General features: G+C 41.1%; 4 protein-coding genes across 5 annotated transcripts in view; 2 read left to right on the forward strand and 2 right to left on the reverse strand.

The window, feature by feature from the left end:
• The first annotated feature begins 438 nt into the window (after positions 1 to 438).
• Positions 439 to 11,086, forward strand: LOC109532534 (putative all-trans-retinol 13,14-reductase). Its single transcript, XM_019897395.1, has 12 exons — positions 439 to 783; positions 1,817 to 1,999; positions 3,576 to 3,714; positions 3,810 to 3,912; positions 5,884 to 6,079; positions 6,186 to 6,383; positions 7,199 to 7,318; positions 7,410 to 7,548; positions 9,302 to 9,411; positions 10,194 to 10,360; positions 10,592 to 10,751; positions 10,862 to 11,086. The coding sequence occupies exons 1-12, from the start codon at positions 615 to 617 to the stop codon at positions 11,008 to 11,010; spliced, it is 1,833 nt and encodes a 610-aa protein (XP_019752954.1). The 5' UTR covers positions 439 to 614; the 3' UTR covers positions 11,011 to 11,086.
• Positions 11,087 to 12,495: 1,409 nt separating this feature from the next.
• LOC109532537 (zinc finger BED domain-containing protein 4-like) lies at positions 12,496 to 14,165 on the forward strand. The gene is made up of 5 exons (XM_019897398.1): positions 12,496 to 12,779; positions 12,863 to 12,980; positions 13,073 to 13,206; positions 13,288 to 13,542; positions 14,150 to 14,165. The coding sequence occupies exons 1-4, from the start codon at positions 12,597 to 12,599 to the stop codon at positions 13,408 to 13,410; spliced, it is 558 nt and encodes a 185-aa protein (XP_019752957.1). The 5' UTR covers positions 12,496 to 12,596; the 3' UTR covers positions 13,411 to 13,542; positions 14,150 to 14,165.
• A 518-nt stretch (positions 14,166 to 14,683) lies between these two features.
• On the reverse strand, positions 14,684 to 18,428 carry timm29 (translocase of inner mitochondrial membrane 29). 2 transcript variants are annotated; one of them, XM_019897397.1, is made up of 3 exons: positions 18,316 to 18,428; positions 17,896 to 17,897; positions 14,684 to 15,419 (listed from the first exon to the last, which is right to left on the reverse strand). In XM_019897397.1, the coding sequence occupies exons 1-3, from the start codon at positions 18,381 to 18,383 to the stop codon at positions 14,788 to 14,790; spliced, it is 702 nt and encodes a 233-aa protein (XP_019752956.1). In that variant the 5' UTR covers positions 18,384 to 18,428; the 3' UTR covers positions 14,684 to 14,787. The 2 variants fall into 2 exon arrangements, with proteins under 2 accessions (XP_019752956.1, XP_019752955.1); XM_019897396.1 differs by lacking the exons at positions 17,896 to 17,897; positions 18,316 to 18,428 and adding an exon at positions 17,242 to 17,381.
• Positions 18,429 to 18,705: 277 nt separating this feature from the next.
• The window catches only part of engase (endo-beta-N-acetylglucosaminidase), a 17,999-nt gene continuing 17,730 nt past the window's right edge, over positions 18,706 to 18,974 (reverse strand). Inside the window, exon 15 of the mRNA XM_019897394.1 lies at positions 18,706 to 18,971. The gene's annotated coding sequence lies outside the window, so the exon portion shown is untranslated. The remainder of the gene's footprint in view (positions 18,972 to 18,974) is intronic.

The following is an 18,974-nucleotide window of genomic DNA, read 5'->3' on the forward strand; positions in this document are numbered from 1 at the left end:
TTCCCAAGATTCAAGTTTGAAGTCACAGTTTTAATTTCTTGTTGGAAAAAAAATGCCTTAAGGTACTTCAATAATGACCACTAAAATCGCCATGGTTTTCCATATCTGTGTGACTTCACCCTCATGAAGCGATTCACAACCAGTTCTCTGTTTTCTGGGAGTCTCGTGTCCATGGTGTAGTCAATGTGATGTCTTTCTTTTTCGTGGTCATACTTTAATTACAAAAAGGTCAGGAGTTTTTTTTCTTCCTTTTCATATGCTCTCTTATTCTTAATAGGCATCTCTTCCCCTTTTCCTATACCTCACCCAAAACATTTCTTATCAATGAATCCCTTATTCGAAGCTCTCAAGGGCTATCCGAAATGTCCCCCTTCATACTATACAGTAACTCCGCCCCTCTCTTATTCTTAATATGCATCTCTTCCCCTTTTCCTATACCTCACCCCAAAACATTTCTTATCAATGAATCCCTTATTCAAAGCTCCCAAGGGCTATCTGAAATGTCCCCCTTCATACTATACAGTAACTCCGCCTCACCTCCTTTCCATCTTCAAACTTTCCACCATTTCTTTATTTGGGATTTTGGTGAGGTGTAGGGTGCGACGCTCTCCGGTATGATGTGGTGGTGGCTGTTTCCTGTATTGAGCGCTATTTTGTTTGTCGTGCTTTTCATCATATACTTGACCATTTGCCAACGCTACAAGGTTTTTAGTGAGGCGTACCTTAGGCCTCCGGGACCCTTGGTTAACGATGACCGAAAGAGGGATGACAGGCTCAAGAAAGGTAACATTATGATATTTGCAGATTAAATAATCAATCTTCCTCATTGTCTGCTCTTTTAATGTCTATTTAATCTACAAATATGAGTTTTGTAACATTATTCAATTATTATTATAATTACTGTTATTAACAATTACTGATAATTGTTCCTTACTCCCATAAACCTTGCAGGGCATTTTATATCTGACAGGATCTCGCGATTTCAAATCCATTGAAATGATGACAACTACATATTTACATTGAAAAATGGATCTTGTATGAATAGAACTTGACTTGACCAAGTGTTTTCTGGGAATAATCATTCATTTAAGAAGATGTTTAGAAAACAGCTTCCTGCTTGATCCTGCCTATAAGAGCTTTATATAAAGTAGACGCCAACAAAATTGGGAAAACAAGTGAAAATCCCAAATGTATTTGTGGATCTGAAAAAAAACACGTGAAAATCATGGATATATCTGTATGGGTAAGTTTGACAAATCTTTCCCCATAGTACCCCACTTCCTGCCCTAAGTCAGTAAGTCCAGCTCACCCGCGATGCTTACGGGGACAAGCCGTATTGAAAAAAAAATGAATGGACAGAATATGGAAATGAACTAAAATCTGTTGTTTCACCCATTACAACTTGAAAAGTCATGATTAAAATATATATATATATATTATTCTGACAGAATACTTCTACCATATAATTATCCCTCCATCCATTTTCGGATCCGGTTTATCCTCACAAGTGTCGCGGGGGGTTCTGGAGCCTTTCGTAGCCATCTTCGGGCAGTAGACGGGGGACACCCTGAACCGGTTGCAAGCCGATCGTAGGGCACACACAGGCTGCCCTCTAATACATCAAATATAATAATTTTGCCGACCCCCAATATAACTAAATTGTACCAGCGCACTTCTAAGAATGGGTACTACCGACACAAAACACATTCAAATTGGCAAGCCTGCCATAGTATGACATTGTAATCATAAAAAAATAGACTCAAAAAATGTATGTCCTGGAACCATTTTATCATATTTTCACCTGTAAACCCGACAGGATTCCGTGTGGATCGGGTTCCCAATGCTCTGGATGCTGTGGTTATTGGCAGCGGTATCGGGGGTTTGACAGCTGCGGCTCTCTTGTCCAAGGCTGGAAAGAGAGTTCTTGTTTTGGAGCAGCACGATCAGGCTGGTGGCTGCACTCATACCTTTCAAAATAAGGGCTTTGAGTTTGATGTGGGTAAGTCAATTCCTCTATGAGTTTTTTCTTCTTCTTTCGTTTCCAACTCCCAACGTGCTTCAAGAAATTGTACATATACAGTAGTAATATACTGTATACGAGGGCCAACCAATAAATAAGGTTGATTTTTAGGCACAAGGACTTCAAATACAGATAGAAGATAACTTTTTTTTTTCAACGTAGTCTCCCAGCACCGTCACACACTATTCCCATCTGACAGATGGAAACTTCTGCACAGATGGCATCTGTGCAGAAGTTTCCATGTTCCATCAGCGTCAAAATCTTTGGATCCATGTCTCACCCAGTCGCTCACAACACTTTTGAATTCATCATCACTTTCTTACTTCGTGCCTCTTCTGAACGAGAGCGAGCGAGAGAGAGAGAGAGAGAGAGAGAGAGAGAGAGAGAGAGAGAGAGAGAGAGAGAGAGCAAGTGATTCTGATTCTCATCGTAAACGGCCATGTCAACTAGCTTGGACGAACTTGACAATTGTGGCAGTCGACTTACTTTCGCCTTAATGAATGCTGCATTCAAGAAAAGTGGAAAGTCGGCCTTTTCCAATTTCCGCCATCCGACGAGGAAAAGTGCACTTTAAAGCCCCTGCAGGTGGTCTATTGCAGTGTTTTTGAAACGTTTTTTAGCTAAGGCACACTTCTTTCATTTGAAAAAATCTCGCGGCACCCCACGAGCTGAAAATGTGAGAAAAAACCCCGCTTATTTTAACAAATAACGAGTTATATTGTTACCATAACTGTTTTTAACATTGAAGAATGACGTTATAACAGTTTGAATTGGAATCAAATGAACACAAAGAAAAACGTATTTTATAATCTTTCATATTTATTGTTTCACTGTCGTCCTGCATTCATGCGCACAAATTCGCTTGTCTCTCGTGGTCGAAACACAAGGCAATTGACTAGCTGTTGCTTCTCCCTAGCGGTATGGGAGGGTACTACACGATTACTTTCTGGGCGATAGACCACATATGCATACAAATTGGATATTTCCCCGCGGCACATCTGACAATGTCTCCCGGCACACCAGTGTGCCGCGGCACAGGGTTTGAAAAACACTGGTCTATTGTAAACTAGTCCAGTCCCATCGATGTCGTCAGATCGCATGACTCATCCGTGAAGAGTACACTTCTCCAATGTGCCAGACGCCATCGAATGTGAGCATTTGTCCACTCAAGTCGGTACAACAATGAACCGCAGTCAGGTCGAGACCCGATGAAGATGACGAGCATGCAGACGAGCTTCCCTGAAACGGTTTCTGACAGTTTGTGCAGAAACTATTTGGTTTTGCAAACCGATTGTTGCAGCAGCTATCCGGGTAGCCTGTCTCAGACGATTTTAGTGGTCAACGTGCTGGACTGGCGTGGTTACACGTGGTCTGCAGTTGTGAGGCCGGTTGGATGTACGGCTAAAATTGTCTGAGCCGCCTTTGGAAACGGCTGATGGCAGACAAATTAAAATTCAATTCACAGGCAACAGCTCTGGTGGACATTCCTGCAGTCGGTGTGCCAATTGCACACTCCCGCAAAACATGTAATTGATATATATTTTTTTTCGACTAGGCATTCATTATCTTGGCCAGCTTCATGAGAACAGCCTTCTTAGGGTCGCCCTGGATCAGATCACAGAGGGCCAGATGCAATTTACTCGGCTTGAGCAACACTTTGATACATTGCTCTTGGGCCAGCCTGGAAAACACAGGTAAGACTTAATACGATCTGTATTTTATTTTATTTTATTTTTAGTTTTTTTAAATACCATCTTTCACCCATTCGACTTCATTCCACCCTCACTAGGGAGTATCGTATACACGCAGGGAAGACTGAAATGGCAGCTAATCTGAAGAAGCAGTTCCCAGGAGAGGAAGACGCTATTGATGAGTTCTTTAGAATTATGAAGGTAGAGTAAGAGGAGGAAGTAACCGTGAATTGATTTGCAATTGAATTGTTTGAGGCATCTAACAGTTTTCTTTTTGTTGTTGTTGTTTTTTTTGTTGGAAGATGAAAGTGAAATGATGAGGTTGAAATGATTGAGGAATTAATTGCATTTGAAGCTCTTGGATGTGATGTTGTTGTTATCCATCCATCCATTTTCCGATCCTCTTAGGCGTAGATAAAAAAGTAGTGTGTTTCCGGTAACCCGACCGACCGAGAATTTCTATGTCGAAAAAAAACTTTACGGTCGGCATTTTTTTCAAACAACCCTCTACATTTTTGTGTAGAGGGTTTACATCGGTGCAAACTCTCGCGATATTCACGTTGAGCGCGTGCGTCGTTTGCCCTGTCGTCTGTCAACAACATTGAAACATGGCGGCAGCCGCGATCTCCGACGACGGTTTAAACCGCGTTTTCTGTGTTACAGTTGCATGCTCGCACCGTAATGTTCAGAAAATAGCATCCATTGATGTATTGAAAAAAATCAGCGAATTATTTGATGAACATGGGCCGAGTAAAAACCGAGGGCGGAGGAGGACGGCGGCGGAGGCGGCGACGCGCCCCAGCCCCTCGAGTCCGGAGCGGGGAGAAAACTTTGTGGCGGCGGCGCCGGCCGTGGAGCGGCGGGTTCAATGTCTTCTTGTTTTATGTTTTATGGTTATTTTGTTTACATTTTTGATGGGAAAAAAAAAGATTAAAAAAAAAAAACTTTGTCCGACCTACTGACCCTATGCTGAAATTTCATGTTACCGGAAACACACTATCTTTTTTGTTTGGCCTTATCCTCACAAGAGTTGCGGGGGTTGCTGGAGCCAACCCAGTGGTCTTTGGGCAGTAGGCGGGGGACACCCTGAACCGGTTGCTAGCCAATCGCAGGGCACAGACAGACGAACAACCATCCACACGCACACTCACACCGAGGGACAATTTTGAGTGTTCAATCAGCCTGCCTGCATGTTTTTTGGAATGTGGGAGGAGACCCGAGTACCCAGAGAAAACTCATGCAGGAGAACATGCAAACTCCACACAGGATGGCTGGAGCCGAGATCAAATCCACGACCTCTGTACTTGAGGTCGACGCGCTAACCATTGGATCACTGGGCCGCCCAGAAGTCAAGTAGGGTCTTTGCACGTGCCGTGGCCAGGATTTGAACCACGATTGCTGCGGCCACAATGCAGGGTGCTAAACACTACATGATCACGACCTTGTTATTATGTATGGTATATAACATTTATCATGGTCATTGTGATTCGTATTCAGGTATTGCAATTTTTTACAGCTTTAACCTGAATATCGTACTTCATAAACTTGAATTCAACACCGTCCATCTCCTCTGAAACTTCAAGGCGTAAAACTTTGAGGACGCTGAGAAAAAAAGGCACCTCAACTGTAATTGTCTTCTTAAAATAATTGACTTTGATATTCTTGATTCTGGTTGGCAGGTAAAATTGGTCTATTTCTAAAAATGACACATGTCCTACTTGAGGGACATGGAACAAAAATTAGCCAGATGAATAATGCAGGAGACCTTTTTTCAAAACTGCTATATTGTAAGTTCAAAAAATAATTCAGCTTATGTTTTATTAAAAATTTGACAAATAAGTATAGTAATTTAAACTGGTTGGAATTTGCATATTCTCCTCGTGGCTGTGTGGTTTTTCTCCGGGTACTCCGGTTTTCTCCCACATTCCAAAAACATGCATAGCAGATTAATGGAACACACTAAATTGCCCCGATGTATAATTGTGAGCGCAAATGGTTGTTTGCCTCTGTGTGCCCTGCGATTGGCTGGCAACCAGTTCAGGGTGTACCCCACCTACTGCTTCAGCTGCGATAGGCTCCAGCACACCCGCGACCCTCGTGAGGATAAAGCGGTTCAGAAAATGGATGTATAATTTAAACATTATCATAATATGTGTGTTTGCTCACTTGCAGCTAGCCTCACAGCGGACGCCACTTTTTGCCTCTTTGAAGATTGTTCCATACTGGCTTGTCAACTTCCTGGTGTGGACTGGTCTATTAGATCGCATATCTACAGTGTTCCGCCTAGCAACCACAAACCACTCTGAAGTCATATCCCGTCTCACAAAAAACAAAGATCTTCAGGCTTTATCTGCCTACCTTTTCTATGGTACTGGACAATCACGATGTTTTAAAGACAATATTCTTGATATAGATCAAGCGCATACATTTTCGACTCATTCAACGTTTTTTTTCAATGTTTTTTTTTCTTGAAGGTGTGCCTCCAAAACAGTCTAGCTTTCTCATCAATGCGCTCCTTCTTCACCATTACAAACGTGGTGCATACTATCCAAGAGGAGGCGCAAGTGAGTTTGCCTTTCACATCATTCCTGTCATTCAGCAAACAGGGGGCGCTGTCTTGGTCAGGGCGCCAGTGCAGCGTATCCTGCTCAACCAGCAGGGGAAAGCTCGTGGTAAGGAAACGAAAAAAAAATTTTTCCCCCCGTCAGTTTATGTTTTTTTTTTTTGTTTGCTCTTAGGATTAAACGTTTTCTTTGCCTTTTATATTTTGGCAGCTGTGTTGTTTTGCCAGAGCTGATGTCATGTCTCACCATTCCTAAAAACCATGATTTCCCTAGTTCCCCTGCACAATTTTATAGTCATATGGGCTGCCTAGAATTTTGGGCCTTGAGGAAAAAAAAATAAGGGACACTTAATTGACTAATGAAAAATGGAGTGAAATTATTATTGTGTGTATTTGGATTTGAAAGAGTCACCTATTACAACTTGATAAATCACGATTAAAAAAAAAAAATTCTGACAGACGACTTCGACCATATAATTATCCATCCATCCATTTTCTGATCCGCTTAGTCCTCACAAGGGTGGCCGGGGGTGCTGGAGCCTATCCCAGCCGTCTTCAGACCCCCTGAACCGGTTGCCAGCCAATCGCAGGGCACACAGAGACGAACAACCATCCGCGCTCACACTCACACCTTGGGACAATTTCTAGTGTTCAATCAGCCTGCTGTGCATGTTTTTGGAATGTGGGAGGAAACCGGAGCACCCGGAGAAAACCCACGCAAGCCTGGGGAGAACATGCAAACGCCACACAGGGAGGCCGGAGCTAGAATTGAACCCGGTACCTCTGCATTGTGCGGTCGACGCGCTAACCACTGGACCACCTGGCCGCCCACCATATAATTATCTTGATATTTGATTTTTTTTCCATTTACTCTCCTTTTTAATATTCTGGGTTTTGTTGGGATGTATTTTTTTTTTTTAACAGGAGTGACAGTGCTAAAAGGACAAGAGGAGATCGAGATCCACGCTCCTGTTGTCATTTCTAATGCCGGAATCTTCAACACATTCCAAAAGTTTCTGCCAAATCACATACAACAAAAATCAGGTGATACATCCACTCGCACATCATGACATGAATCTCTGGATTGCAATTTGACAGTGGTTGTTTAACTTTGCTGCAAATCCTGTGTGAGTAGAGATTCAGTCATTGTTGAGTATGGTGCGCCACGGCATGGGTTCCTTCTTGGTTTTTGTTGGTCTGGACGGAACCAAAGAAGAGCTGGGAATCGTTTCCACAAATTTCTGGATGTATAAAGACAGCGACTTGGATACACTGTAAGTTAGTTGTTTTTGTATAGATTTTCACCCTATCTCTTCTTATTTTAATTCCAATTGCAAAAAAAAAATGTACTGGTGTTTCTAATGGTTTAGCACAAAATCCAATACCACCCATCTTTGAGAAGTCATACGCAATAGGTTCCCGCCAGAAAATGGATTCATATTCTAGCATCCACTGCCACGCTTTCCACTGCAGTGGCAGGGATGATATCAAACAGACAAATAATAACTTTAATACATCAAAAAGAGATTTAAGAAGTGCCAGATGTTATTAACTAAACTCTAAAGGGCTGTCCACAAACAACAAACAAATCTTTCGCAAAAGCCGGCATAATTTTTGAGGAGCTGCACAGCAACGAGACTGACTCTGATAATGATGTGAGGGAACTTGGCATGTTTGATGGAAAACTTGCCCTGCTGTTCATTTCGGACACAGAAAATGAGGACTAATGGATTTGTCGATTAGGATTGATCAAAAAATTGTTAAATACAATATATAACACAAACTCAGTTTTGGTCTTGCTGCCTTTTTAAAAAAAAACATATACGCTAGCGTGGATGCATGCTAGCGTATTTTTTAAGCTAGCATGTGCTTTACTGTCACGACCATTTCACGTGATGACAAAAGAGAAAGGGTCTCCCATAAGTGTGAGGGTTGGGGACGAGTAAAATGCAGTGCGCTACCATGGTTTGGATTTTCTAAGACCAACGAGTACTAGCGGGGGGGGATGATGAAAAGCGAGTACTTTTTGTATGCTAAGTCTGGCGCATTTACACTGTTGTGTTGATTAATGTATACTGTCCCAATGGAATAAATAAATATTTTATAACATTTTAAAATACTATCATTGGGAGAGGGTGGGGGGACAAGCAAGTACTACCACACGTGGGGACACACTTGACACAACAGAACAAGGTTGGAGTAAACACTCACGAGTTCCGCTGCCTTATCCATCCATCCATCAATCCATTTTCCGATCCGCTTGATCCTCACAAGGGTCTCGGGAGGTGCTGGAGCCAATCCCAGCCGTCTTCAGGCAGTAGGCGGGGGACACCCTGAACCGGTTGCCAGCCAATCACAGGGCACACAGAGACGAACAACCATCCACGCTCACACTCATACTGAAGGACAATTTAGAGTTTTCAATCAGCCTGCCATGCACCTTTTTGGGGGTGGCGGGGGGGAATGTGGGAGGAATCCAGAGTACCCGGAGAAAACCCACGCAGGCCCGGGGAGAACATGCAAACGCCACACTGGGAGGCCGGAGCTAGAATTGAATGCGGTACCTCTGCACTGTGAGGTCGACGCGCTAACCACTGGACCACCAGGCTGCCTCCGCTGCCTTAGTGCAACCTAAATAAATACTGATGAAATGAATGAACCAAAATTAATCATGTTGAAGTTCCCTAACACACAAATGAACTGGATTCATGATGGCTATGGTGAGGAACTAATTTGGCTGCACTAATCGAGAGGCAGGGGTACCTGGGACACACAAGGGATTGGGGCTGACAAACACAAGACAAGACGTTAGATCCTGCAAGTGGTCATCATGTTGTTGGCGGTCAATGTGCTGCACAAGTAAGGACAAAGCAACATTTATAGGTATAAATACAATAACACAGTTTGCCACAGTCAAGTATTTATAGTTTTAACACTGTAGTATGGGTAAACTTCAACTATTTTGGTCTCAATTTGTATCATTTTGGATTGCATTAATATGTGGGTGTGTTTGAACGATATGTGAAGAATGGAACGATACTCTTCGCTGAGCAGAGAAGAAGTACTGGGAAACATTCCGATGATGTTCATCACCTTTCCATCTGCCAAAGACCCCACATCTAACATCCGGCAACCAGGTAACTCTCAGTGTGGTGTGTAGACATACTGGAATGCAAAACCCAATTCATGAACGGCGTGCACGTTCTCTCACTTACTACAATATTGTGGTGGTTCCTCAAATAAGCGGCAAATGTTCTACCCTGCCAAACTTGTGTTGTTCACATTTGATGGAGTGCATTGTGGGATGCGTGGGGTGTTCTATTTGCACGCACATAAGTAATATAAATGAAGGTGTCATCAAGAATATTGTCAAGGTCTAGCAGGCAATCAGACTCTTAAGACAAACTTTAAATCTCAAAGAGAGACGAGGAGTCAAGCAGAGTTGTCTTTCTCGCGAGGAGAGTGGTGTAAAAAATGTAATAGTTGACAATCTCGGAACAGCTCTGGACCTAGCTGAGATATGCAAAGCATTACAGTCTCGGGATAGTTCTGAGATGTTGTGCTCATCTCCTGCTTTTTATTGTCTTTAGGGAGTTACAAAGGGGTGGGGGAAACATACACACAATGGACTCGTGTGCTTAGAGGGGTCATGCTGGAGGTCGGCGGTTTGTGATTGCTGCTGTGAAAGTTGCTGTTATAATTTTGCAGCTTTATAGAGTCGATAATCCTTCAAAACTCAATAAATGTGATTTGAAAGCATGATTTTTTTCTCCAAACGCTGCAGGTGCAAAAAGGCACAAGAAAATGTGTACCTGATAAATGTGATTTGAAAGCATTATTTTTTTTTCTTCAAACCCTGCAGGTGCAAAAAGGCACAAGAAAATGTGTACCTGTGACTCATGACTTTATCTCCATTTAGGAAAGTCCTGTATGACTTTGTTAACCATGGCTCGCTATGAGTGGTTTGAAGAATGGGAGGGGACAAAGATTGGCAAGAGAGGACAGGATTACCTGGATCTGAAAAACAGCATGTCTCAGGAGATGCTGAACTGGGCCATAACCATCTTCCCCCAATTACAAGACAAAGTGTGTGCTTATCTTTGTACTGTATATTTATGTGTCTATCTCACATTAATCACTTAATTTTAATATGCATTCACTATTTGCTTGCTTGTATGCACTAAATGCATCTTTTATAGTAAGTGTATTCATATTCTCTTCAGATGTTTTATTTGTTGCTTTTCCTTTCAAACCGACCAGTTTGAATAATATTATATGTCTTTGCCCACATTTGTGTGTGCGTATTTTTGTCTGCAGGTGGTTATGATTGATGCAGCCACCCCTCTGACTAATGTACATTATTTGGGTGCACCGAGAGGTGAGATGTATGGTGCTGAACACAATTTGGAGCGCTTCACCCCAGAAACGGTTGCAAGGACCAGACCACAAACTCCAATCAGTGGTTTGTACTTAACAGGTGCGCGAAGCAAAAAAACAGCAAAAAAAAAAAATGGTCTGTTTCATACAGGTCTGTAATTGTAATGTACAGTATCTACTAACTCTTTGTGTGTGTGTGTGCCTTTGCAGGTCAGGATGTGTTCTGTAATGGCATGGCTGGAGCTTTACATGGTGGATTACTCTGTGCCTCTGCTGTGCTAAATCAGATCCTCTATATTGACCTTCTCGCTCTTAAGAACCACCTCAAAAAAAGAAAGGCAAATCATAAGCTCACCTGAAAGTAACAATTTGATTTACTCACTACCATATTTCCCAGATGTCTCCATCCATGAATGAAGATACAGCATATATATTTGTCTCGTTGTATTCCACAGCATCCGAATTGAAATAAAACCATCACGATGGAATGGAGATGTTAGAGCTTTAGTTGAAGTGGTTGGATATATGTTTACAATGTCCTGGTTTTGTGTGGTCGAGGACCCATGCGCGCGCGCGCACACACACACACACACACACACACACACACACACACACACACACACACACACACACAAGACCAAGACGATGCCTAACAATGGATCAACAGTACCTTGCCATTGTGATGCTTTTAAGATAAGATAAGATAAGAAAACCTTTATTAGTCTCACAATGGAGAAATTCCCAATTCACAGCAGCAAAGTTATGAAAGGAAGAAGTAGAACAACAAAATATAGGAGCTGCTGGAAAGGCAGCCACTCTCGCGGGCGCCATCTTGAAGTCAAAATAACAAAAATAACACAACACATAGGACACAGACAGTCGTGCAATCTTCACCACTTTCCTGCATACACTTTGTTGTCTGAAGCAGTTATAGATGAAATTTAAAGAGGACATTCTCAGACAGAAGTCTGAGTCCCCAGTCCGGGGAGCCTTTACGCTGGACGTTGGACCAGTGGGACTCAGCGCTGTCATCTGATGAAAGTCGATTCATGTTGAGTAGAAATGATGATTGGCTAACGATGTTGGAAACGTCAAGCAGAGCGCTACGCATCAGCCACTGTTGTCACCAGGACGAGCTTTTGGTGGTGGTGGTGTTACAATGTGGGCAGAATTTTGAAGAAAGGAAGATTCCTTGAATCCATGAAAAAGCAACGTTCAATATAACTTAAAAGGATGAGAAAATAAATGATGAAAAAGGAAATTAAGAAGATTCTAAAAAATAGCAATTTTCAAAAAATGAAAACAAATATTGGCTATTTTTTGTGCGTGTTGGCCTCTCACGCACAGTGTGGTGCCGTGCATGCATGGAGTACAGTACTGTACATACAAAATGACAACAGGAGAAAATTGCGATTGAACTCTAGAATTGTAACTCCTTTTTAATAGATTGGGATGAGCCTTTGAGTAGTGTTATGTTACCCTTGTGTATGTGTTTGTGTGTGAATAGTCGTTGTTTGAAGGAAGATAACGACCAAAGTCAATTTTCAGTTAGCACGTTGATGGGATCCTCCATTGACTTTTAGGATTAGCACTAGCCCCGTTTTTTAAAAAAAATGAAGGATGTTTTGGACCAAAATATACAATATATGTAATTACTCTTGTGTGTTTAGTTTTACAGTAAACAACAACTGGGTTGTCAAACAGCTGAAAAGTCGTGATGGGACGAAATAGGCCGAGGCTCCGAAGCTTGTGTCGAGTAATGGGAGGGGCGTTTCCACGAAGCTTGTGTCGAGGCGCTCGTCTTTCGGCAAAACCCGGAAATGACGTCGTGTGAAGCCTCGTCTGCCGGCTAAATCACGTGATCGCTTTGGGAGTGGTCCGATGTTGGCGCGCATTGCAAACACAGTACAGAGTAGACTACGGTATAAATAGGTTGCTAAACGCAATGGCGATCGCCTGTTATCTCAGATTTTGTGGATTTCGGGCTCCTGTACTTGTTACACCTGTGCGCAACAGTGCAACAGTGCAATCTTTTTTCGGGCCTTGTCCGTTGCTTGCGATGGAACCTGCGCGAAAAAGGCGATCCTCCCCTGCATGGGAACATTTTGATTTGATTGCTTCCAATAAGGTAAGGGAGAAAAACTACATGAATATAAATATGACAATGCAGCTTTTCGCTTGTTCTTGTGTCTAACGTTTGTTATCTAACAGGCGAAGTGTCTGTTGTGTGCAAGGGAACTTGTATACAACAATAACACTTCGTCTCTGTTGAGGCATTATAGAGCCTTGCATGAGAGCGAGGAGAGCCATGAAACTGGGCCAAGCTTCGGTAAGCAAAATTACACAGTGTATTGACAATGTTAAGATACACTTTAAATACTGCATTACTAACATAACCTATAATTGATTTCTGGTTGCAAGAGAGCAAAGATGTAGATGAAGCCTTGATCAAGATGGTCATTGAGGACTGTCAGCCCTTCACTATTGTGGCGGACGAAGGGTTCAGAAAGTTTTTTACAGCTTTGAACCCTACCTATGTTCTTCCCACAAGGAAGGTATGTATGTGAACACATGAAGTATTTCTTCTCATTTCCCCATAGTGGCAATTCCAATATTTTTATATTGTTCCCTTTTAGGCTTTAAAAGCTATGGTGGACAACAGGTTTAAGCTGGCCAAAGAAAAAGCCAAAGAAGTGGTGTCAAAGGCTTCTGCAGTTAGCCTGAAAGCAGATATGTGTCCAAAAAAAGAAACCGTTTAAAGCCAGCCACTGTGGGAAAGCTATTATTTCTAAATAAAAATGAATAGCAAATTATCCTTAACACTTGTTGTATTTTGTTCACATACTAAATTACTAACGCAAGCACATTCATATCTTTGTCTTAAGCCAGGGGTCGGCAACCCAAAATGTTGAAAGAGCCATATAGGACCAAAAAAAAAAAACAAACAAAAAACAAATATGTCTGGAGCCGCAAAAAAATAAAAGCCTTCTATAAAACTTACAATGAAGGAAACGCATGCTGTATGTATGTAGGAGACTGGACTGTCTCAGAATTGTTTATGTTATTCATTCCTTTGTTGTGTGTTCACAAACGCCCCCATAGAATTTATTTTGTGATTTCCTCGCTTGATTTTTTGTTTTGACGCATTATTTTCGCTTTTTGTAGTAGTCATTAATTTCCGTTTTTCGGAGGCTGTCTTTGAACGCCTCTCGAGTCGAATGAGAAGAGAGAAGGCACGGAGTCGGACGGACGCAGACACGTCTGTGTTTGTCGAGACTGTTGAAAGCATAAATAAAGTGTACGTTTTAAAAAACCAACACCACAGCTCTCCTTTTCAGAGCTGCAACATGTATCTATAGCTATTTGAGCTATATTAGCCTACTATCAAAATCTTTTTCCATTTTCAAACATTTTTTAGAAAGCGCCAGGGAGCCACTAGATGTCGCTAAAGAGCCGCATGCGGCTCTGGAGCCGCGTGTTGCCAACCCCCGTCTTAAGCAAATAGCCATTGAATTCTTAACACTGTTAACCTCTTGGGCTTCTAGACTACTTGATGGCGCCATAGAGCAAATGAAGCACCATGAGAGTTTGCTACATGTGCAAACCAATTGGCTGCAAAGCTTCATTGCTTCATGAGGCTTTATTTGGCCATCCCTACTTAGAAGACGCTTTGGGAGGGCAGAATCACATACTCTACGCTTGTTACCGAAGCAACGCGGTGCTTTCAGGATAACTTCACAATGTCGGAAACTTTTAAATGCACCGCACCATTTGCACATTAATATTTTTCTTCGTTTAAAGATGGAGAGAAGCCCAAATCAAAATCATGATTACTGGTACATTTTGATTAATCGTCTCGGCCCAGCTCAACGGCCACAAGGGGGCGGCCAATAACAATATTGATACCTTGAAATAAGGCCAGGTATTGGCCCGACACAGACACCTGGTATCGGTACTCGCCCATCACTAGTACAAACACAAACGTCCCCTTTGAATCATACAACCCAATAAAATGCACCCGGTGACACTACATTTATTGTATATTTATTTAATCATGGTTTAATTAAGTACATTATTTTTCAATTAAATAGCATACATTTATCAACTAAACACCAGTTTCATCCTCATCCAATATTTTATGTCTCTACTGTGCTGCTTCTGGGCATTTCAATCGTTTCTTTCTCCGCCGCTTCCAATTTCAGTGCAACCCAGGACTCTCTGTGCAGTCGCTCATTTAATTCCACCATCTGAACAGTGGGTGGTGACGTCTTCTGCATATGCACTGGTAGGTACATGAACTCATCTTCGTTCACATCATAGTTTGTCATCTTTGAGTCCAGGATCCACCAGTGACCGGCAAAGCCGACATCCATTACACGTCTAGGGAACTCTCTCCAAATTACTGACAAACTGGAACACCGAGCTTCAAACAGTGTGCTGTCAGGGTTATGGTCAGTAAAATAAATCAAAGAAAGTAATCCCAGGTTGACATGGCGGAGACGGCCTTCATTGCGAAGCTTAAGCAGATTCTGCACATGGCTATCAGAGGATGCATTGCGGATCCATGATGACAGCAGAGCCAGCTGATTGGAGCGCTCAAGGAGAGAGACTTCAAAAGATGAGTAATCGGGCTTTGAGAAGAAACAGGTTAATGCGCCTCCGAGCACGGTAATGCAAACTGATGCTTTGACAGGACGCTCATAGACGCCAACAACCATATCAACACACGCCTCTTTGTAGTCAGACATCAGACTGCGGCACCAGATACCTAAACAGAATAAAAGATGCAACATTACATTAGCTCTGGATTTTGTCTCAATCCAAATAAGCATTTTTTACACTCCTATATGTCTTTAACAAAATAAACCACAATGAGTTCAACAATATTTTTTTTTAGGGGGGGGGCTCACTCAAAACAAATTAAATCTTTATAAAGTAGCTAGTGGAGGAGCTGTACCCCATGTGTGTTTGTGAGGGCAGGAACAATGAGTTCAACACTGTTTTTTTTAGGGGGGGGCGCACTCAAAACAAATTAAATCTTTATGAAGTAGCTAGTAGAGGAGCTGTACCCCATGTGTGTTTGTGAGGGCAGGGAGGGGTGGGTGAATCTTTCAGTTACTTGCGCGTTAGGTTAGTACACGTATGAATGTATTTACAAAGATGTTTGAAAGTAGGCTGACTGTTAAAAGCATTGTATTTTTTTTCCCATGATACTACAGGCTCTTGACGTGCCCAAAATGCCGAACGGAAATTGTTCACTGCAGACATATTAATAAAAAATTACTAATAAACAATGTTTACCTAGTTCATTTTCAAACTTATTTATATAATGTCGGCAAAATGCTAAAAGCATAGCGTTTTTTTTTTTGCACTTGTGCATGGACACAAGTCAATACACCATGACATTATGGGGAAAGAAAAGATATGGTTTTTAGCATTTAGCCTACATTTTATCAATACGTTCAAATACGAGTTTTCCAATCAAAAATGTTTACTCTACATTGGCAGTTCCACGCCTCCGCACATATGCTTGTGGAGAGTACAGTATCATACTTTTATTGGAAAAAAAAAAAGAGAACCTCTCAAAGTCATGAAAGTATGGTATCATACTTTTATTGGAAAAAAAAAGAGAACCTCTCAAAGTCATGAAAGTATATATATATTTTTTTTACATCAAGCGCCCCGAGCCTGTCAGGTAGACCAAAATGTAAGGGCAGAGATTTTTTCGAAAGTCACACTAATGTTTCCAGAGAGGAAAATTGTGTGCTGCTATGCACTGTTTAAATTTACGTACTAAAAATGAACACCAGTCGGCCATTCATTAAGAGGAAATGTGATTTTCTGTTTTCAGTATCTTTAACTAACGCAAAAAAAAACTATTTTTATGTGTATGCGAAGACCCAAATATTCTATCTACCTATCTATCTATCTATCTATCCATCTATCTATAAAGATGAAATGAAAAAAATCATTGAAAGTAGTCATACTATATTATGAATTATATACTGGACCCATACCGGTTCGAACGGGGCTACCACAATTTGGCTCATGTCCCTGTCAAAAAAAGCTTAGCACCCGCACCCTGCAAATTGTGTCAAAAACAAAGAATGCAACTTTGTTAATTTATCTATGCCAGCAACATATAGCGAGAATATCAGACAGAAGGGATGAATTAACTTTATATGACTTTTGTATTTGAAGGAATTCTGTGAACTTGTTTTGAATGAAGATAAGATAAATATAAATTATGTGTGCTATTTCAAATAGAGGTTGGAAAACACTGCTTTAAAATGTATACAATTATACATGTTAAACTTAATTTAACAGCAGCAACCCCCTACATGTACAGTTTCCATTAGCTTTCTTAATGCAAGAAATTTTAAAGTGATTAGTAGGTGAGTACATCGCACTATTAATATACATTAATTACATTTCAAAAATTACACTTTGACTCTTAGGTACTGTTATGCATCTGTCATGAAAATGACAACACCTAAACCGCTTTATGACACGAGTGGAGACTCCTGACGTCCGACCGAATGCACGTTAAAACAAAAGTCATGTGCTTGTTCATATGCCCAGTTTCTCACCTGCTTTACTATTTTTCAGTTTTTCCCAGCGACTTTTTGAGTGATGAGAGATTGAGGTTTCTCCTACAGCACAAAACATCCTCCTGGTTACCAATCGGAACGCCATATCTAGTGTAAATCTTTTTTTCAATCAGACTCGTTGCAGTGCAGTTAAAACTAGCATACGGGTGGCTTGCAAATCGACACTGCGCATGTGTAAACCGGCAGCCATTTTCCGTACGTTAGAGTGGCAGTAGATCCAGGGACGATGGCGAGATCTCATTTCTTTTGGAACAATCTAGTAGTTAGTTACTGAAATTAAGTCAAGGTTATGTCTCTAAAACGTTTGGCCCTGGCGGTTATAGCCAGTGATTAGCCATTTTAGATTGCCATTGTTACGAACGACTCATAAATTTTTTAAATCCATTCGCTTATTTTTACTGAAAAAAAACTTATCAGTTTGTGTTTTACGCCAGGATCCCGTTCTGGAGGAATAAGCGGCTCTCAAACAACCTACTTAATTATTAGCATCGACCATTCAGACTATAATATCTCAGTTTACATTTCGTAGTGAATGGTGACCTGATTTCGTTGTTAAAAGTGGATGGTTCATACAGCATAATGCAAACGAACTTTAGGCGTGTGGCAACGTAAGATGTGCGCTGGTGGCTTCACTTCTCCCTGCCGCATTGTGTTGTGAGGTGCGCATGCGTATAAACTACGGCAAGCCATTTGGTCAAAAGTCGTAGGTAATGCCTGCGCGATTTGCGCATCCGTAAAGATATACAATATACAGCATATACTGCACAAATAATTGATACAAAGTGCCCATACATATAATATATGTTTAGTTATTTTGATAAAGGTATATATATTTCAAAGTCTGAAAATTGAAAACAGAGAAACGTTGACTTGCCATTAAATACCAGCAACCCTCTGATCCCTGAATTATGAAAGCCCGAATCAAGACTGTTTATCATGTCATTTTATTCTTTTGGGCAAAATAAAAACATCATGTATGTGTGTTTGTATTTAAATTAACCCAACGCAAACTAATGTCAGCATTAACTAATATTATTTTTCTGGTAAACCCACTTTTTCCGAGGCAGAAACGAGAATCCGAAGATGTCCCAAGTCTCTCCAACACGTCCTAGGTCACCCATGCGGCCTCCTCCTAACTCAATGACATTTCATGCTCATTTGCTGCCATTTTCTGCCCATACAGAATAGAGAAGACAGAGACAAATTTGACTGAGGTCGTTGATGTATTGATTAAAAAACAAAAATCCCCCTGAGGAGGGGTCTGGACTCTACTAAATGACATTCTAGTTTATAATTTATTTGCATTTACTTTAGACTGGAGTTTGAAATTCGCAAAACTTTGTACTCTTTCTGAAACACCTCCAATTATGTCAAAACTGTATAATTGGCTTTTTGATACATTCCTAAAATAATCGAAGGCAGTCCTATCACAAGAATAGTACATACAATGTGCATTGAATTTCATTTGTTATGCAATGAACAATGTAGAAAATATTGTTGCTTGCAAGGTAAAACATCTAATTCAGTCAAGTAAATCAGTTCATAATCATAAGATATTTATCATCTTTGTTCCATCAATATACGGTATATTACCACAGTATAAAAGTAAGCAGATTCTGGTTTGTCTCAAGGTTATATGATATTACATTTAATCGTCAAAGCTGTTAAAGGAGCATCTTCAAAATATATATATATATATATATATATATATA

The sequence above is a fragment of the Hippocampus comes genome, unplaced genomic scaffold, assembly GCF_001891065.2.
Source record: "Hippocampus comes isolate QL1 unplaced genomic scaffold, H_comes_QL1_v1.1 scaffold238, whole genome shotgun sequence".
Classification (NCBI taxonomy): Eukaryota; Metazoa; Chordata; class Actinopteri; order Syngnathiformes; family Syngnathidae; genus Hippocampus; species Hippocampus comes.